Consider the following 16,638-nt stretch of genomic DNA (forward strand, 5'->3'; position numbering starts at 1 on the left):
TTAGTTGTTCATTAGACTTGAATGAGTCAAGAAATAGAATAAATTACACTGCTATACTGAACATAAAATAAAATCCAAGTATATTTTTACTATTTTTTAATTATGAAATATTTTAGATGAAAAAGGGTCAAGAATAATATAATCAACTTTTGTGAACCCAACACCCAATTTAAGAGCTAAAGTATCACCCAATACAGTTGAGCTTTCTGGGTACTGTATACCCAAGATATTCAGTATTTTAAATTTGATGTTTATAATTCTTATACATTCACCTGTAGCTAAACAAAAGCTTTTAAACCCCATATAACAAACTATCTGCTGAATCTTTTTTAACTGGAACTGAAATTAGGGAGTAAAATAAAAACCTGAGACATTTCACTACTTTTTGACATCAAGCAAAATAAAGGGTTTATCTTTGCTATTCTCTTACCTACCTTACTTCCCTGCCCAGTGCTACTCAAAAATTCCTTTTATTTTACCTAGACTTGTCTTCCCCGTACTAAATTTGTTTACATTTCCAACATCAATATGTAATATCCATGTAACTGTTTTGGGAATTACACTTTTCTATCTGTCCTGTGAAAGATTATTAAACTGCATTGGTCTATACTGGGTTGCTGCATTTGTCTTTTGCAGGATTAGCATGAGGGTATTTTGGAGTCATATTTACTAGTGATATATACTAAAATAGAAGACATACTATAAGAGAAATATATTACATGAGAAGATTCACCTTCAGCTAGACAAGATGAATCAATAGGCTAAAATCTAACAACATGGGGATCTATAGAAAAAATAAGAAATCTTAGACTTTGGTTTAATAAATCCATTAAATAAGTACATGAAGGGAAAGCCACCATTGAACAGCGCTACATGTTGGGACTTGAGGTTTTAGTGACCATAAAGTGAATCAGTGATACGTGGCTCTCAAAATAGCTAAAATAATAGGCTGCATTAAAAATAAAAAGTATCCAGGGCTTCCCTGGTGGCGCAGTGGTTGGGAGTCCGCCTGCTGATGCAGGGGACACGGGTTCGTGCCCTGGTCCGGGAAGATCCCACATGCCGCAGAGCAGCTGGGCCCGTGAGCCATAGCCGCTGAGCCTGTGCATCCGGAGCCTGTGCTCTGCAACGGGAGAGGCCACAACAGTGAGAGGCCTGCGTACCGCAAAAAAAATAAAAAATAAAAATAAAAATAAAAAGTATCCAGAACAAGGTAAGTGGTACTGTTGTAGTGACATCACATCTATCACCTCTTGTAGTTAGCTTATGGCTATATAATAATAAATTGCAACTTACAGCAGAATTATCAGGATAGTGGGAGAAATTTGAAACCGTATCATATGGAAAATGGTGAAGGCTCTGGTAATATTCAGTGCCATTGATAACAGTTTAAAAGTTAACTAATTGAAGAGTTATACAGAATAAGGATTAAATTTTGGCTCACTGTAAAACCTGTTATAAATTCCATAACAAAAATGCAGTCTTGTAAGTTGTAAGTCTTCCTTTATTAGTGCTAACACAGAACTGAATAGAGGTGTCACTGAAACTGAATAGAGGGTCGATGAAAATTCAAGGTAAAGGATGGGGCTGAATTACAGCCTCTAAGGTCTTTTCCAACTCTTAGCATCATATAGTTTTATAAGGCTAATTCATACAAATATTAGTTAAGGAGATAGCTATGCCCCTTCAGGATCTTTCTAGTTTAATTGACAATAGTGACATAAACCTAAAAATACCATTCTATGTTTAAAAAAAAAAATAAAGGATGAGGCAAGTCAAAAGAACACAGGAGTGGGCTTCCCTGGTGGCGCAGTGGTTGAGAGTCCGCCTGCCGATGCAGGGGACACAGGTTCGTGCCCCAGTCCGGGAAGATCCCACATGCTGCAGAGCGGCTAGGCCCATGAGCCATGGCCGCTGAGCCTGTGTGTCTGGAGCCTGTGCTCCGCAACGGGAGAGGCCACAACAGTGAGAGGCCTGTGTACCGCAAAAAAAAAAAAGAACACAGGAGTTAACTTGGGAAGTTCCACTGGGAACTCCCAATGGTCAAAGATGGGGGACAGTTTTAGCAACAAATTAATAATGATTATAATGGATATATAAACCAAAGAATAAAATATCCATGAGTCCATAATATAAATGATTGAATAAATAAATGGAAGAGAAAGGAAAAATATGCCTTACAAAAGAATTCCAATAAATACATGTAGAAGGAATGAGGGAAATAGAAATCCATCACTGGAACTCCACAGTAATAACTGCTGCAGGAAAGATTCACCAATGAATGCTAAAATCAGTAGCATTTCTGAACTCATGCCTATTAAGAAATTGATTATTATGTGTCCTGACTTGAAATTAGGAGCAATTATAGCATAGCAATTGATTTTGTTCCAAACAATAGTCATTATAGATTTTGTTTAAAAAAAAAAGTTTTTGTTTTACACTAAACTCTATCAATTTGTGAAATGGGGAACAGTTTTCATATTCACCATTCAACCATTCACCTAGGTTTTAAGGCCAAAAAACCATGAGTCATTTTAGTTCCCTTCCACCTACTTTCAATATACCAGTGTTTTGTGAGCTGTACTTGCTACGTATATCCCATATCTGACCACTTCTCACCACTACATCAGCTAATTCCCTAGTCTGAGCTACCTCTTGCCTGTAGTAGCTATTCTTCCTGCTTCCCATTCCCTTAACAGTTTTTCTTCAACATTAGCCAGTAGCCTTCACAAAACAAACAAAAAACCCCAGATCCCTTTACTCTCCTGTGCAAAACTCTCCAATGGCTTTGTCAAGCTAAGAATACAATTGGTTCTTTACCTTGGTCTATAAAGTCCTATATTGATCTGACCCCTACCTACTTCTCTGAGCTCATTCTAGTTGCTTATTACTCCTTTCCAGGCACAGTGACTGTCTGCTTTTTCTTCAAACACACCACCCTCATTCCTGGCCCAGAGCTTTAATATTTGCCATCACCAGTACTGGAAAGTCTCTTTCCCCAGATCTTTGTACTCCTTGCTCCTTTACATCAGGGAGGTCTGTGTCTAAATGTCACCTTAGGATATTTAGGGAAGACTTTTCTGAGGCAGGCTCCCCTGCCTTTCACCGACTTAATTTTTTTTTCCCTATGGCATTTATCACTATGTAAAATAATATTATTTGTTTACTCATTTATTATCTCTTCTCCAACTTGAACGTAAGCACATAAGGGAAAGGACTTGGTTTGTCTTGCTTACAAACTGTATCCACAATACCTAAAACAATTCCTACAACAGAGTGGGCCCTCAAATATCTACTGAATAAATATCTTTAAAACACTGAAGGGCAAAAGTAGGGAAAACAGCAGAAGACCTGTATTAGAGGCAGATTTCTATCTCTGAAGTCTGTGCAAAAAATATAAGCCTTTTGAAATAAACTTTAAAATGAAGGAAAACAAAAGAATACTTTTTAGCTACCTTAATTTTACAAATTCAGTTGCTTTAAAAAAAACTTGAAAAATTTAAGTGTAACTCGATGACTGACTTTGGAAAGCTTTTGCAATAACCTTAACCAAAGAAAAATTTATTAAAGTATAGATTACTGGTTATTTAAAAATACATGAGAAAAGACAAACATACAAAGGCATTATCATACAACTGATTTCTAAACTCAATACTTTTGAAATGCAAAACAATGATCATTACCCCCAAAAGTCAGTTTGAAACAAACTGATTTTTAAGTTGGTATTGTAATTCTTTTCACTCAATTTTGCTTACAAATGTTACTAGGTTTTTCAGTTTCGCCACATATCAGAACTTTTTTTGACATGTTTATTTCTCAAAGTAGAGTATAGTTATTTCTTGCAATTAATGTCAGCAACTATAGAAAGCTTCTCTTAAGTCACAAGGATTCAGTATGGTTGCTGCTTTGGAAATAGTTACCATTCTGAGTTATCTATACTAAGACTCATGTATTGACAGGCAAAATGTTAATGGGCAAAGTATGGAGATTGAGAGCAGGATGACTAAGAAAAGATATCTTTTACTGCAGACCTGCTAAAAAAAGACTCCATTATTTACTCTGATAGTATTGCTAAAGAAGCAGTTTCTGCCAGATCACAGGTTGGCTATGTAGTTGTCCATTTTAAATATCCATCGCTAAAGAATGGCAGACTTCAACAATTAGATTGTTCAACCAAATAAGCAGACCCTTGAGTTACCATATACTTTAATTACGAGAAATAAATTATTTTCTTAATTAGTTTAGCAGCCTTGTATCTGGAAAGGCAGCAAAACCCACTTTGTTCCAAAATTAGAAAGCCGACTCAGAGGCTGCTTCTAAGGTGCCTAACTATCTTCTATCATCCATCAGTCGTGAAGGTGGACCTTCATAAACTCAGTAACTTAATAAATGTAAAAATGAACTCATCTATCAACACAATGCTGAGCCTGCAAAACCAAAAAAGTACATTCATAAGGTAGGAATTGGTTTGTATAAAGGAATTTGTTTGTATAAAGGAATTGGTTTGTATAAAATTGGTTTGTATAAGAGGATATATATCCTCTTATATAACACAAAAGGAATATGCATGGTAATAAAAACAATCTATAATAAACTTGTAAAGAAATGATTCTGGTTTACATGTAACTCTGCTTAAACTGACCATGATTGAATGATTAAACATTTTCTTCTCTTAACATAATGCCCATTCATTATAAGCTAAGCTGGACTTAGTTTCTTATAAATCTCTTATTTCCTTGGATTTATCTACTACACCTTTACTTTATAGCCATTTACCTTATAAGCTGGGCCTGCCCAGCCTGCCTCTGAAGCCTCTCTTCAGAAGGATACCAGATGCATTAAACAAAGGCATCTTCTCATAAGAATCTGCACTTCAAAACAGCATATGAAGAACCAGCAATTGGCTCTCCAATGTAGCTACCTCTCATTTCACATTATCACAGAAACAGTGCAGTTTAGTAACATTCCTTCCTTACAGAAAACTCAGTAACTGTAAAAATTTTTGTTGTTTCAAAACACATTTCAATACTTATTAATTCCAAAGATCCGAACACCATGTAGCTGTGGCATTTTGGGAATTAGCACACTCAGGAGAGAAGCTGTGTTTAAGATGAAGTGAGTTGGATCATACTTCGTATAGAAACTTGCCAGAAAATATCTGTAGAAATAAAAGTTAAGAATATATATATAACATCTAAAAGTGAAATTACTTAGAATTTTTAAAATATTTAAAGGTAGGAAAAAGGTCACTGAAACATAAATACCTAAAAGCAGAACCATTTTTTTGAGCACTAAAACAAGAGCAAAAGTTTTAGTTTGGGGGCCTAAATTAATTTTATTTGGGATTTAAACATTTGTTTAATGGAGGCATATATGCACATTTTGCTTTTCTGCAATTGTGTTAAATGTATTTAATGCAAGACAGTTACTACTGTCTTTAAAGCAGAAGGCTTTCAAACTAGGGATCATGTGCTTCCTGAAATTTCAGGTGTAGTTTTGTATCTATGTGTATATATCTGAAGAGAAAGTCCAGATTCAAAGCATCCATCATATTCTCAAACCGTTTTGTGACCCACCAAAAGGTTAAAAACTACTGCTGTAAAGTTGTGAAAAACGGGTGTTAGTGCATTAGTAGAGTTTAGCATCTTTGAAAGAAAACAAACACTTGATTGCCCTTTTGATGTTCTCATTTCCATACTGAAGTTGAACAGGTATATAACCAGTATAACGGGAAACTTGAGACACTATTGTAAAATTCCAGCTGTTTTGCTATAACCGAACATACATACATATATATTCAAAGACATCCAATATCAGAGAATTTGTTTTAAGAAGCCTAAGCCACCTTTAAGACCACAGATCATCGAGTCAGAATGCCTAGTTTGACCCAAGCGTACATCAAAATGAAGACACATCATGAGGCCACTAAAAGAGTATCCTAAAACATCATACCTTACTTGATGATAACTAAGAAGTTACTATGCACAAGGGTGTTTGTCTAATTAGTACTTTTAGAGTACATAGAAAAGTATTTTAATAGTGTTTCCTCTAAAGGAGTGATAAATATCTTGTGTAATATGGTTAGAAAAGAACAGCTATTTTCCAAGTACAACTAAAAACATCAGAGAGCTCTACACATTATTTTCAGAACCATCTAAATTGAGAAATTCTATACTCTTCCACCTATTTCACAAACTATAGTCAGAAAATTCATTCTTGAGAATAAACCATATTCCTCAATCCTTACTTTAAATCCTGTCTTCCTGCTTTCATATACTTGAAGACTGTTTTCATACTTCCTTAACTGAACAAAATAGGATACCATTTACATTCAGTAAGCTCATTTAATTTCCCACCATCATTACAGGTTTAATCTGTAATCTGATATGTTAGAAATAATAAATCTTCTTGGAATGGCTTCTCCTCATAGCATATGTCTCCTTTATGTCTTTTAATAAAAACTGATTGTGTGTGTGGATCATATGAAAATTACCTGACTCTTACAAAAACCTACACAACCCTCCAAGGGGATGCAAAACCCAGGTAGGAATCAGTGTGGTAGCATTTATCTGCCAAAGGGTATACTAGAAAGAGACCTGTATTGGAAGCTAGAAGTTTAGGGTTTAACATGGGCTCTTGATTCCAACTAGCTACAAGATCTGGATGAAGATGATGCATTTGAATCTGTTTATCTAAAAATCTGAGATAATATTACTCATCCTACCTACCTGACAAATGATCAAATAAGAAAATGTAAATGCACTCTGAAAAATATCAATGCTACACAGATAGCTTTAATGCTGTTTCCTCAGTTATATAAGGAATTTCATCACAGAATATTTAAAATCATACCTGTTGGTCAAAAGTACACTTTAAGAAATATGGGTGTTGTACACAGGTACATCTTAGTTAGGCTTTTAAGTGATATCACCTTTTTTGTGATAGCTCCTATTGAAAATTCAGCATATGTCAGGCTTTTTACATGTGCAGTTGGCCCTTGAACAATGAGGGTTTGAACTGCACAGGTCCACTTACAGATGGATATTTTTCAGTAGTAAATACCACAGTACTACATGATCCACAGTTACTACACGATCCGCAGTTAGCTGAATCCGAGGATGTGGAAATGGGGATACAGAAGGCTGACTATGTAAGTTATACTTGGATTTTTAACTGTACAGAGGGCGGGTGCCTATAACCCCCACATTGTTCAAGGGTTAACTGTATTATAATGCAATCCTCAACATTTTATAGATGAGGAAACTGAGACTTTCAAGAATATGGCCAAAAGTCACATAGCTAGAGAGTAGTAGAGCTAAAATACAAATTTAGGGCTGTTTGAATAACCATTATTCTTGTTATTGCATTAATCTTTGTTAGGCCATACAAATAATTTTTCTTTTGACATGAATTTTATGTGGGACTAAAACAATTAAAAACTTAAAAAATTTCCTCCCAAGTGCTATAAATATAAGGAAAAAGAAATCTACCACTTTATGATTACTTTATTCTTTTTTCTGGGGGGGGTGGGGGGGGGTACACGGGCCTCTCACTGTTGTGGCCTCTCCCGTTGTGGAGCACAGGCTCCGGATGCGCAGGCCCAGCGGCCATGGCTCACGGGCAGAGCTGCTCCGCGGCATGTGGGATCTTCCCAGACCGGGGCACGAACCCATGTCCCCTGCATCGGCAGGAGGACTCTCAACCACTGCGCCACCAGGGAAGCCCTGATTACTTTATTCTTTTCATTTGAAAATGTCGTCCCTAACTTAAACACCTGTCTAAAACCTACCCTAAGTCCTAGTATAAGGAATTCTAATGCCTCCAAGAAGTCTTTCCAGCTGCTGCAGACTGCACTGATTCTATAATGGATATATAAATATATATCTATATCTATATATATAGAGAGATATCTATCTATATATATAGATAGATAGATATCTCCTTTGTGGTATCGAGTGTTTGATTAGGATATATGTGAAACATCCATTATATGAAAGCAACTGAGTGTGGAATTCAAAGCAATCTATGTACTTATAAATTCTTTGCAGAAATAAACATAATAATAGAGAAATAATAAAAAGTGGCAATAAAAAAAGGGATATATAACAACTACTATGGATTTCAAAGCAGAGAGTTATCATTGAAGGCTGGTTGCTAAGGAAAAGACCTCACTGGTAAGGTCACAATTTAAATTTTGAAAGAAAAATAAGACAGATAAATTAAGAAAGGAGCAGGCATTTCAGGTGGGAGAAATGACTTGAACAAAGGCATAGAAATAGGACTATACATGAAGTATTTAAGAAATGCTGCTGGGCTTCTCTGGTGGCGCAGTGGTTGAGAGTCCGCCTGCCGATGCGGGGGACGCGGGTTCGTGCCCCGGTCTGGGAGGATCCCGCATGCCGCGGAGCGGCTGGGCCCGTGAGCCATGGCTGTTGAGCCTGTGCGTCCGGAGCCTGTGCTCCGCAGCGGGAGAGGCCACAACAGTGAGAGGCCCATGTAACGCAAAAAAAAAAAAAAAAAAAAAAAAGAAATGCTGCTTAGAAGAGTGTGACCAGGTACAAGTTAGGTGAGGGTAAAATAGTCACATAAAGGAAAAATGAGGTAGGAACCATTTTGTGGAGGACCCTGAATATCAGGTAACAGGAGGAAATTACATATATATAAGGTTAGATGCTTTACAGATAGGTATTATCTCATTTATTTCTTACAGCATCAGATTGAGTTAGGTACCATTGGCTAGAATTTTATTTATGAGCAAACCAAGCAGGCTGAGTGATAGGTACAGGATTCAACCCAGGTCTGTCCTACAATGAAAGCCTAACCTCTCTTTCCTCTAAACCATACTGTCTCTCCCAAGGAGTTTGAACATCCAAATGTGGCAGGTGGTCAATGAAATTCATCTGAAATCATCCAAATCCCTGTTTACGGAGATTAATCTGATAGTAGAATACAGAACAAGACTATGTGTTTAGTATTCTTGCAAGCAGCTTAAAGACATGAACTAGAATATATTTAACTTGTATTCTAGAATGTCTTGTCATACTGATAAACATGTAAGGTTGTCTCCATATATATTTGACTGAAGTGAAAACTGGTTTATTACCAGCTTGTTAAAAATTTTGCCTGAATTTTATACTCTCTATGAAGTAGCAATTTACTGACATAGGTTTTCAACAAAATATTCTGTTTCTATTTCAAATTTTCTATTAAAAGGATGGCTTCCTCTCATCCAATTCTCCTCATACCTGAAAATTTCCACCACTTACAGAATCATTGGAGAAATTGTGAAAAACTTCCGTGAAGATGTAAACTGTACTCCATAGTCCAGTTGTTCCCAATGAGTTAGGAGCCTCGCTTTACCCTGGTCAGGAGTTTCAAATGGTGTTCCTTTTACTGCATGCAAAAATACATACATCCCCTGGAAAGCAAGCAGGGGGTATATAATCAATATCAAATACAAAATTAATATTTGCCAGTTAGCATTAAGACAGTTGCAGACTGTGACAGAGAGCGTGATTAACTTGACAGCTCAAGTTTTAAGATTTCATATTGTGAAAGACTGTGGCCAGTTTCTTCAGAGTAAAACAAAACTTCCAGGGGCTTACATGCAAATATTATTTGCTGAAAACAACTCTAAGTCAACTAAAAGTAACCTGTTTTCATCTCCTATAAAATTGAAAATAAACGAAAAGTACCATCAGGGTAGCTTTGCATCATTACATTTACATTTTCTAACACATTTCCTGTTGGGAGATAGAATTACCTTTTCTCCAATGTGTAGGAAAGTTTAGAGTGTCATATTAGTAAATCTGATGATACTTATAAAATGATAAAAACATAAAAGTTGGAAAATAATAATAAACAAAATCTCTGTATCGGGGAAAATTGTTTTGAAAATACTTAATATTAGGACTGTTTTTGTCTCAGTAGTTCTTTTCCAAAGCAATAAAGATGGTTTGATGTAGCAAGTATAATGTTCAACACAATTTACTTTTAAAATCACCACTGTACCTCAATAGTGTCTTTTGAAGTTAGTTTTTAAAAATAAAGTAAAAAACATTACTAAAAGCCATTCTGTCCAGTGATAAGTTTAAGCACCTAATTTTGTGGTTAATTAGGGGAAAAAACCAATGTATACTAGATGTGGTTTACTTGAGATGCCCATTTAGATTGATAAGTTAATGCTTCATTGCAGGATCACTGTCTGAGGCACTGGTAACAGAATAAAGCCTATATATGGTCATGAAACAGCTTTACTTACTAAAGTCATGATGTGATGTCATTTTTTTTCCTTCAACTTTTAATAAATATGTGGAAAAAATAGAAATATTAGTGATTTGAAATTTTACATTATTCTACTAGGTTAAGAGAGCCCTTCTTTTCAAAGCTTAGTCTATCTGCTTCCTAGTTATTCCAATAGGCAATTTAAAAGTTGTTTACCTACAGTAACACTTAAGCAACAGAGGAATGGATTCATGTTCAACTGGATATAACTCTACAAACATTTAATAAGTGGCTAATATGTACAGGACACAGGACCTATATGCATATATGAAATTGAACACCACGTGTCCAATGCCTTGAAAAAGTTCAATCTTCTAAGAGATAGTAAAGGAAAAAAAAAAGATATGCATAAACAACTACAATGTAGGGCAGAAGTTACTATCAAAGGTACAATCAAAGTACTCAGGAAATGCAGAGGAGGGGAAGGTTCCTTGTTGCTGAGGCTAAAGCCTTGATGGTTCCTTGTCACCTACCTCAGTCTTGAAGGTTCAGCTCAAATGATAACTCCTTAGTGAAGCCCTTCTCTAGCAATAATTAACCTGTTGCCTATGTACATATACAGAATTTTATTGAAAATACTTTTACTATAGCACAACATATTGTATTAAAGTTGTTTACATAATGTTTGTTTTCCCATTAGCCTGCCTACCTCAGGAACAAGGGCTCTTACAAAGCAAGTATTAGATATTAAGCCAAGATGACATTAAGCCAAGGAATGTTTATTCTGTAAGCACAAGAAACCATTTTCACATGGGTTTTAAAAGAGACTATGAAACAGAAATTGTATGCTTTCAAATTCTCAGGAGAATGTGACCCAAAAAAGTTAAGAATCTCTACTCTAGACCATACATGTGTTAGAATTATCAAGGAGAAAGAAGAACAGTACTCGAATTATTTACTTCAAACCACATACACTCACCAGTGTTCAGAATATAACATTCAAATGTTTTTATGTATTCTTTTTAATGAGTAAGAATAAAATATTATCTAACCATTTATCTTCCACTCCATTATTTTTATTTTTAATAGTTTTTCTATAAAATTTTAGTGATGGATGATTTATACCCACATTAAAAGAAATAGGGAAAAAAGTATATAGCTCATGGTTAGCCCTTAACAAATATTTACTGACTCAAAATGAAGAGAATTCTCTTTCATTTTAAAAGCCAGGATAAGAATTTTGTGAAGTATTAAAACTTCTAAGAGTGAACTGTAGCACTGAGTAAAAACAACTGCTGTAGGTTTCTACTATATGGTTCAGAAAGACAGAGACCATGTTTTTTCTTTTTTCCCATATTTGGTCTATTTTCCCATGTTTAAAAGCATGCAGTATGTATTTCACATTTTTAATTGGTTTAATGTAGGCTAACTTCAAAAGAAATTTAGGGCCTCCCTGGTGGCGCAGTGGTTGAGAGTCCGCCTGCCGATGCAGGGGATACGGGTTCGTGCCCGGTCTGGGAGGATCCCATATGCCGCGGAGCGGCTGGGCCCGTGAGCCATGGCCGCTGGGCCTGCGCATCCGGAGCCTGTGCTCTGCAACGGGAGAGGCCAGAAGAGTGAGAGGCCCGCATACCGCAAAAAGAAAAAAAAAAAAAAAAAGAAATTTACATTTGGCATCATGTAATTGCCACATCCATGGCTGGTTAGTCAGGTTTTTAGTGGAGGACTAAGAAGTCAGAACTTTGCTTCCCTACTTGTTCTCATCACCTGTCCTTTGTCCATGGCCACATACTGCGCCTCAGTCTCAGTCAACCAACTGAAAACATGAAGGGAGGAGATGACTTCTAAAGTACATTTAATACATGTGCCACTGGAGAAGGGAAAATTATGTGAGAACAGACTAATTTATTCAGCAAACATTTAAATAAGTCTTTAGAGATAAAGAAATTAAAAAACCAAAAAAAAGATAAACTGCTAATTATAAAAGGATGATAAATACATGAAAAAACAATGTAGCATGGGACTTTTGTAGCTTCCTAGAAGAGGTGACACTTGAGTAGTTTTCCTGGAGAAACAGGAATTAGCCAGGCAGAGTAGGAAGGAGGAAGAGGTATTAAAATAGTGGAAGAGCCTAAGCCAAAGCAAAAAGGTGAGAGAAGATGGTTTTCATTATTGTAGAGCACAGCTTGTGTTTGGAGAGATGTTAAGATCGGGTCTCTTTCTTGCCTCTGTAGTATTATCAACTGGCCTTGTATGCCACACAAAGAACTTGGTATTTTACTATGAATGTAACAAGGAATCACTGAAGGACTTAAGAGTGTGACCTGAACAAACATGAATTTCAAAAATATCACCCTGCCAAATTGGAATGAAGGAAAGTAGAGTAGAGAAGCGTCAAAGAGACCACTTGATCTACTGGTGTAACCTACCTGAGGGGGAAAAAGGGCATGAAATTATAGCAATGCCCATAAGGATCAAGTTGAAGACAGTAAAGCAGTAGAATAGACAAGGCTTTGACTAAATGGATGTGGAATACAAAGGAAAAAGAGTTACCCTAAGTCTAGGGTGACTATATATACTAGTTTGCCATGGGTGGTCCTGAGTTACACTTACTCTCTTGGAGTAGTTATTACTAGAGCTCTCTTTTACTCTCCAAACAGTCTCAGTTTGGATAATACATTATATTAATCACTTTACCTCTGACATTCAGCTATGTGGCTTGGCTTACCGGGCAGATAGTGGTACCTTTAGATTAGATTAGGAACAAAATCCAGGAACAGATTGTGGTGGGTGGTAAGGGATATATCAGGAATGAATTCAGTTTATACTTGTTTGGTTTAAGGTGCAAGGTGATCTGGCAATATTAATATGGTCATCATCATTTAACAGGTAGAAACTGAAAATACAGATAGATGAAGCAACCTAGATAGAATATATATCATAAGAAGAGATGAAGAAAAGAACCTTGAGGGCTTCCCTGGTGGCGCAGTGGTTGAGAGTCCGCCTGCCAATGCAGGGGACGCAGGTTCGTGCACCGGTCCAGGAAGATCCCACATGCCGCGGAGCGGCTGGGCCCGTGAGCCATGGCTGCTGAGCCTGCACGTCCGGAGCCTGTGCTCCGCAACGGGAGAGGCCACAGCAGTGAGAGGCCCGCGTACCGCAAAAAAAGAAAAAAAGGACCTTGAGAACAGTAATATTTAAGAGAGGAAAAGAGAAAACTGTGCAAGAGGAAATAGTAAAGGAAAGATCAGAAATATATCTAGGAAAAAGCAATCTCATGGAAGCCAAAGGAAAAGAATTCCAATAAAAGGGATATGATTAGTGTCAAATATTTCAGAGAAGTCACTATTTAAAAACTGTTTTTAAACACTTCCTTCCAAAGTCTATCACATAAAATGGACTAAAGGGACATTCACTGATCTCTACCACATCATCTTTGTTGTCCTCCAGTCAACTTCAAATGCTTTCCAGAAGATATAAATAATATCAATTTTTTAAAAACCTATTTCTCCTACATTTTTCTGTCTTAAAGTTCTAACCTCTTCATTTTGGGTAGATCTTTAAACAAATATATAGTTAATCTGGATTCAATTAAAAGTCTCAATTAACCAGATTTTTCCCCTTTCATTCTACTTTAATAGGCTGTTAAAGACAAGAAAAGTCACTATCACGTTTTGTTTGTTTTGTTTTGTTTTTAAACAGGCAATTTCCAGGGCTGCATAATATGGTCAGTAGAGTCAATCTAACCTCTGGTACTTTGTAGGGCTATCATATAATACAAAAGAGCAATAGTCAACAGGAAGAAGCTAAGGTACCATAAGTTTCTGAATCATATAAGATATGATTAAGCTCAAAATTTCTATACTGAAATAGAAAAGTATATATATACAATTTAGAAAGGATTTAAACCAAAGATGTTCATTAGACTCCAGTTAACCAAAAAACATAATTACTTCCTCTGATACATTCTGGTTAATCAATATATTATAGTGGCCTGAATTACAGTGTCTTATAATTTTTGCTAAAATGCCCTACTTCTTTTCAGATTTTATAAAACCAACAGGAGGAAAAAATGTCTTACTTACAAAAAGGGTCCAATGTTTAAATATAAAGTGATCGGAAAAATATAATCTTATTCCAGATAAGAGTTCTTCAAAATTGTCATATATACTAAAAATCACTGAACTGTACACTTTAAATGGGTGAATTTTAGATTATATATCAATCAAACTGTTTAAAAAAACTGAGTCATGTGTTTTTCTTCTTTGTAACATAAAACTTTAAGCTTTTAAAAAAACTGTGTTTAAATACACATAACATGGACCATTTAGCCACTCTTAAGCATACAGTTCAATGGTATTCGGTGCATTCACGATGTTATGCAACCATCACCACCATCCATCTCCACAACTCTTTTCGTCTTGCAAAACAGTACCTTCCCATTCCTGCCTTGCCCTGTAAAACCATTAAACCTTAAGTGTTCAGTATAAGGTGAAATTCTTACCAGATTATGTATAACATTTGTTAAGGTCCAAGCAACAGGAACACTGAAGAAGGGAATACTGAGTAAAACGATATGAAGCAAGCCAACTCCCAAAGCATATGTCAGCCACATACCCCGGCTGTTCATTACACGGGTATTTGGATTCACCTCACTGTGGGCAACTCCAACATTCATGTTTGCGCTGTAGGAAAGCAATGGGATGAATCAACACTGATATAACTGGTAACCTATGTACTCCTAATTCTGACATGACAAAATAAGTGTTACTGGGATTATTTTTTTACCTCATCATTCTGCAATAGAACAAACAGACCCTCCAAAATATGCTACTTGCAGATGCTGACGAGGGCAGTAAATAATCCTTAACATCTAACTCCCCAGTAAGACAAGCAAGACTTATTTTTATGCTTCTTGTTGAAAAAATAAACAGTTAAAATGCCTTTCCTAAAGCTTGTCTTCAAGCATGTTGCTTTTACTAAATGAAGTAATGGGCAGGAAAATGCAAACTGAAAGAGAAAACCTACATTTTCTTATGAGTGTAAAGTGAAAACTTAGGAAGTAAATTTACCAACAGAATAAACTAATATATAAAAAAGCAAAGCTGACCTAACCAGTCTGTTCTGAGTAGCCAGACTCTTACATTTAATGTAGTGTTGGGTCCATAAAGAGTGGTCAGAGTTCAAATCACTCCTTTATGAGAACTGAAGCTGCGAGGAACATAATGAGGTGGAAATTTTACATGGTCAAGGGATAAGGTTTGTTTCTCAACCTAGTGATACAATTAGGTTTAAACAAGGAGTCTTTCTTCTGCGTATTTTAACTCTAGTCACCTTCCCTAAAACTTTGGTTTTCTCTCATTCTTTCCTTCCTTCTTCCCCTCCCTCCCTTCTTTCTTCCTTTCTTTCTGAGATTGAGGGTGGGTGGGGGGGGAGAAGAGCTACATTGTATTTCAAACAGCTCTGATTTAAAAATATATAAACCCATTCTATTACAGAGTTGGCCCTGAGAGAGGAATTTCTCCGAACCCCGTCCAACAAGTGTTCCGGAGTACAATGGCCCTTCTCCCTCCAAAAATCTATAGGCTTACGGTGATGAAAGTTGGTTGCACTGAAACAAAGCAAAAGCCTCAAATTTAAATGTGTAAAAAGTTCCTCCAATCCAAACATCCACCGTGCATGTTACATTCTTTTTATACGCCATAAGTTATACTTAGAACGTGCCTCCACTCAAGATGCCTTTCCCATTTTCGACAGGATAGAAAAAAAAAAAATGCTCGAAAGTAGGCTTAAAATTTACATCTGAGCTGGAAGGCAAACACTGACTCTATCCCAGGCCAGAAAACCCTTCCAGGGAGTCTGCCACGCCACTTCAGGACTGGCAAACAATGACTTCAGAGAGCGAAGAGCCTCTCGGCTCTGCCCTCGCAGTGCCGGGCGACCCACAGCGACGCCCCTCTCCCCCCCCCCCGCCCCCCGCCAGCTACCATCACCGGCAGCCTTCCCCGGCGGCCGGAGCTCCCAGCTAGTGGAAGCTCAGCAAAAGCCGCCGCTGCTACGGCCACAGTGCCCCCCGCCCCTTTCTTCTCGGAGCTGCACATCCCGTCAGGGCCAGGACGCGACGACGGGGACTTGGGGGGCAAGCCTTGGGGGCCACTTGGCCCGCACGGCCTGACAGGGCGCCGCGGACGGAGCCGGAGTCCACTCTTTCCCCTCTAGCCGACCCGGGCCCGCCAGCAGCTCCCCAGTGCACGGGCAGCAGCACAGTCCCGGCGGCCGTTCGCGCCCACTCACCCGCCGCCCCGCTCGTGGCTGCTGGCTCGGAGCAGTAACAGCTACGCTGCGGCTGCAGTGCTGACGGCGGCGCCTCCTCAGGCGGAACGCGAGTGGTCAGCCCCAACGCAGCGCGACGCG

At 37.5% G+C, this 16,638-nt stretch overlaps 1 protein-coding gene across 1 annotated transcript; it reads right to left on the bottom strand.

Annotated features, from left to right (window-relative positions):
* Positions 1 to 3,540: 3,540 nt before the first annotated feature.
* Positions 3,541 to 16,606, bottom strand: ORMDL1 (ORMDL sphingolipid biosynthesis regulator 1). Its single transcript, XM_081242008.1, has 4 exons — positions 16,519 to 16,606; positions 14,729 to 14,909; positions 9,267 to 9,418; positions 3,541 to 5,158 (listed from the first exon to the last, which is right to left on the bottom strand). The coding sequence occupies exons 2-4, from the start codon at positions 14,900 to 14,902 to the stop codon at positions 5,023 to 5,025; spliced, it is 462 nt and encodes a 153-aa protein (XP_081098134.1). The 5' UTR covers positions 14,903 to 14,909; positions 16,519 to 16,606; the 3' UTR covers positions 3,541 to 5,022.
* Between the last annotated feature and the right edge of the window lie 32 nt (positions 16,607 to 16,638).

This window comes from Mesoplodon bidens (assembly GCF_964165515.1).
Source record: "Mesoplodon bidens genome assembly, chromosome: 8".
Lineage (NCBI taxonomy): Eukaryota > Metazoa > Chordata > Mammalia > Artiodactyla > Ziphiidae > Mesoplodon > Mesoplodon bidens.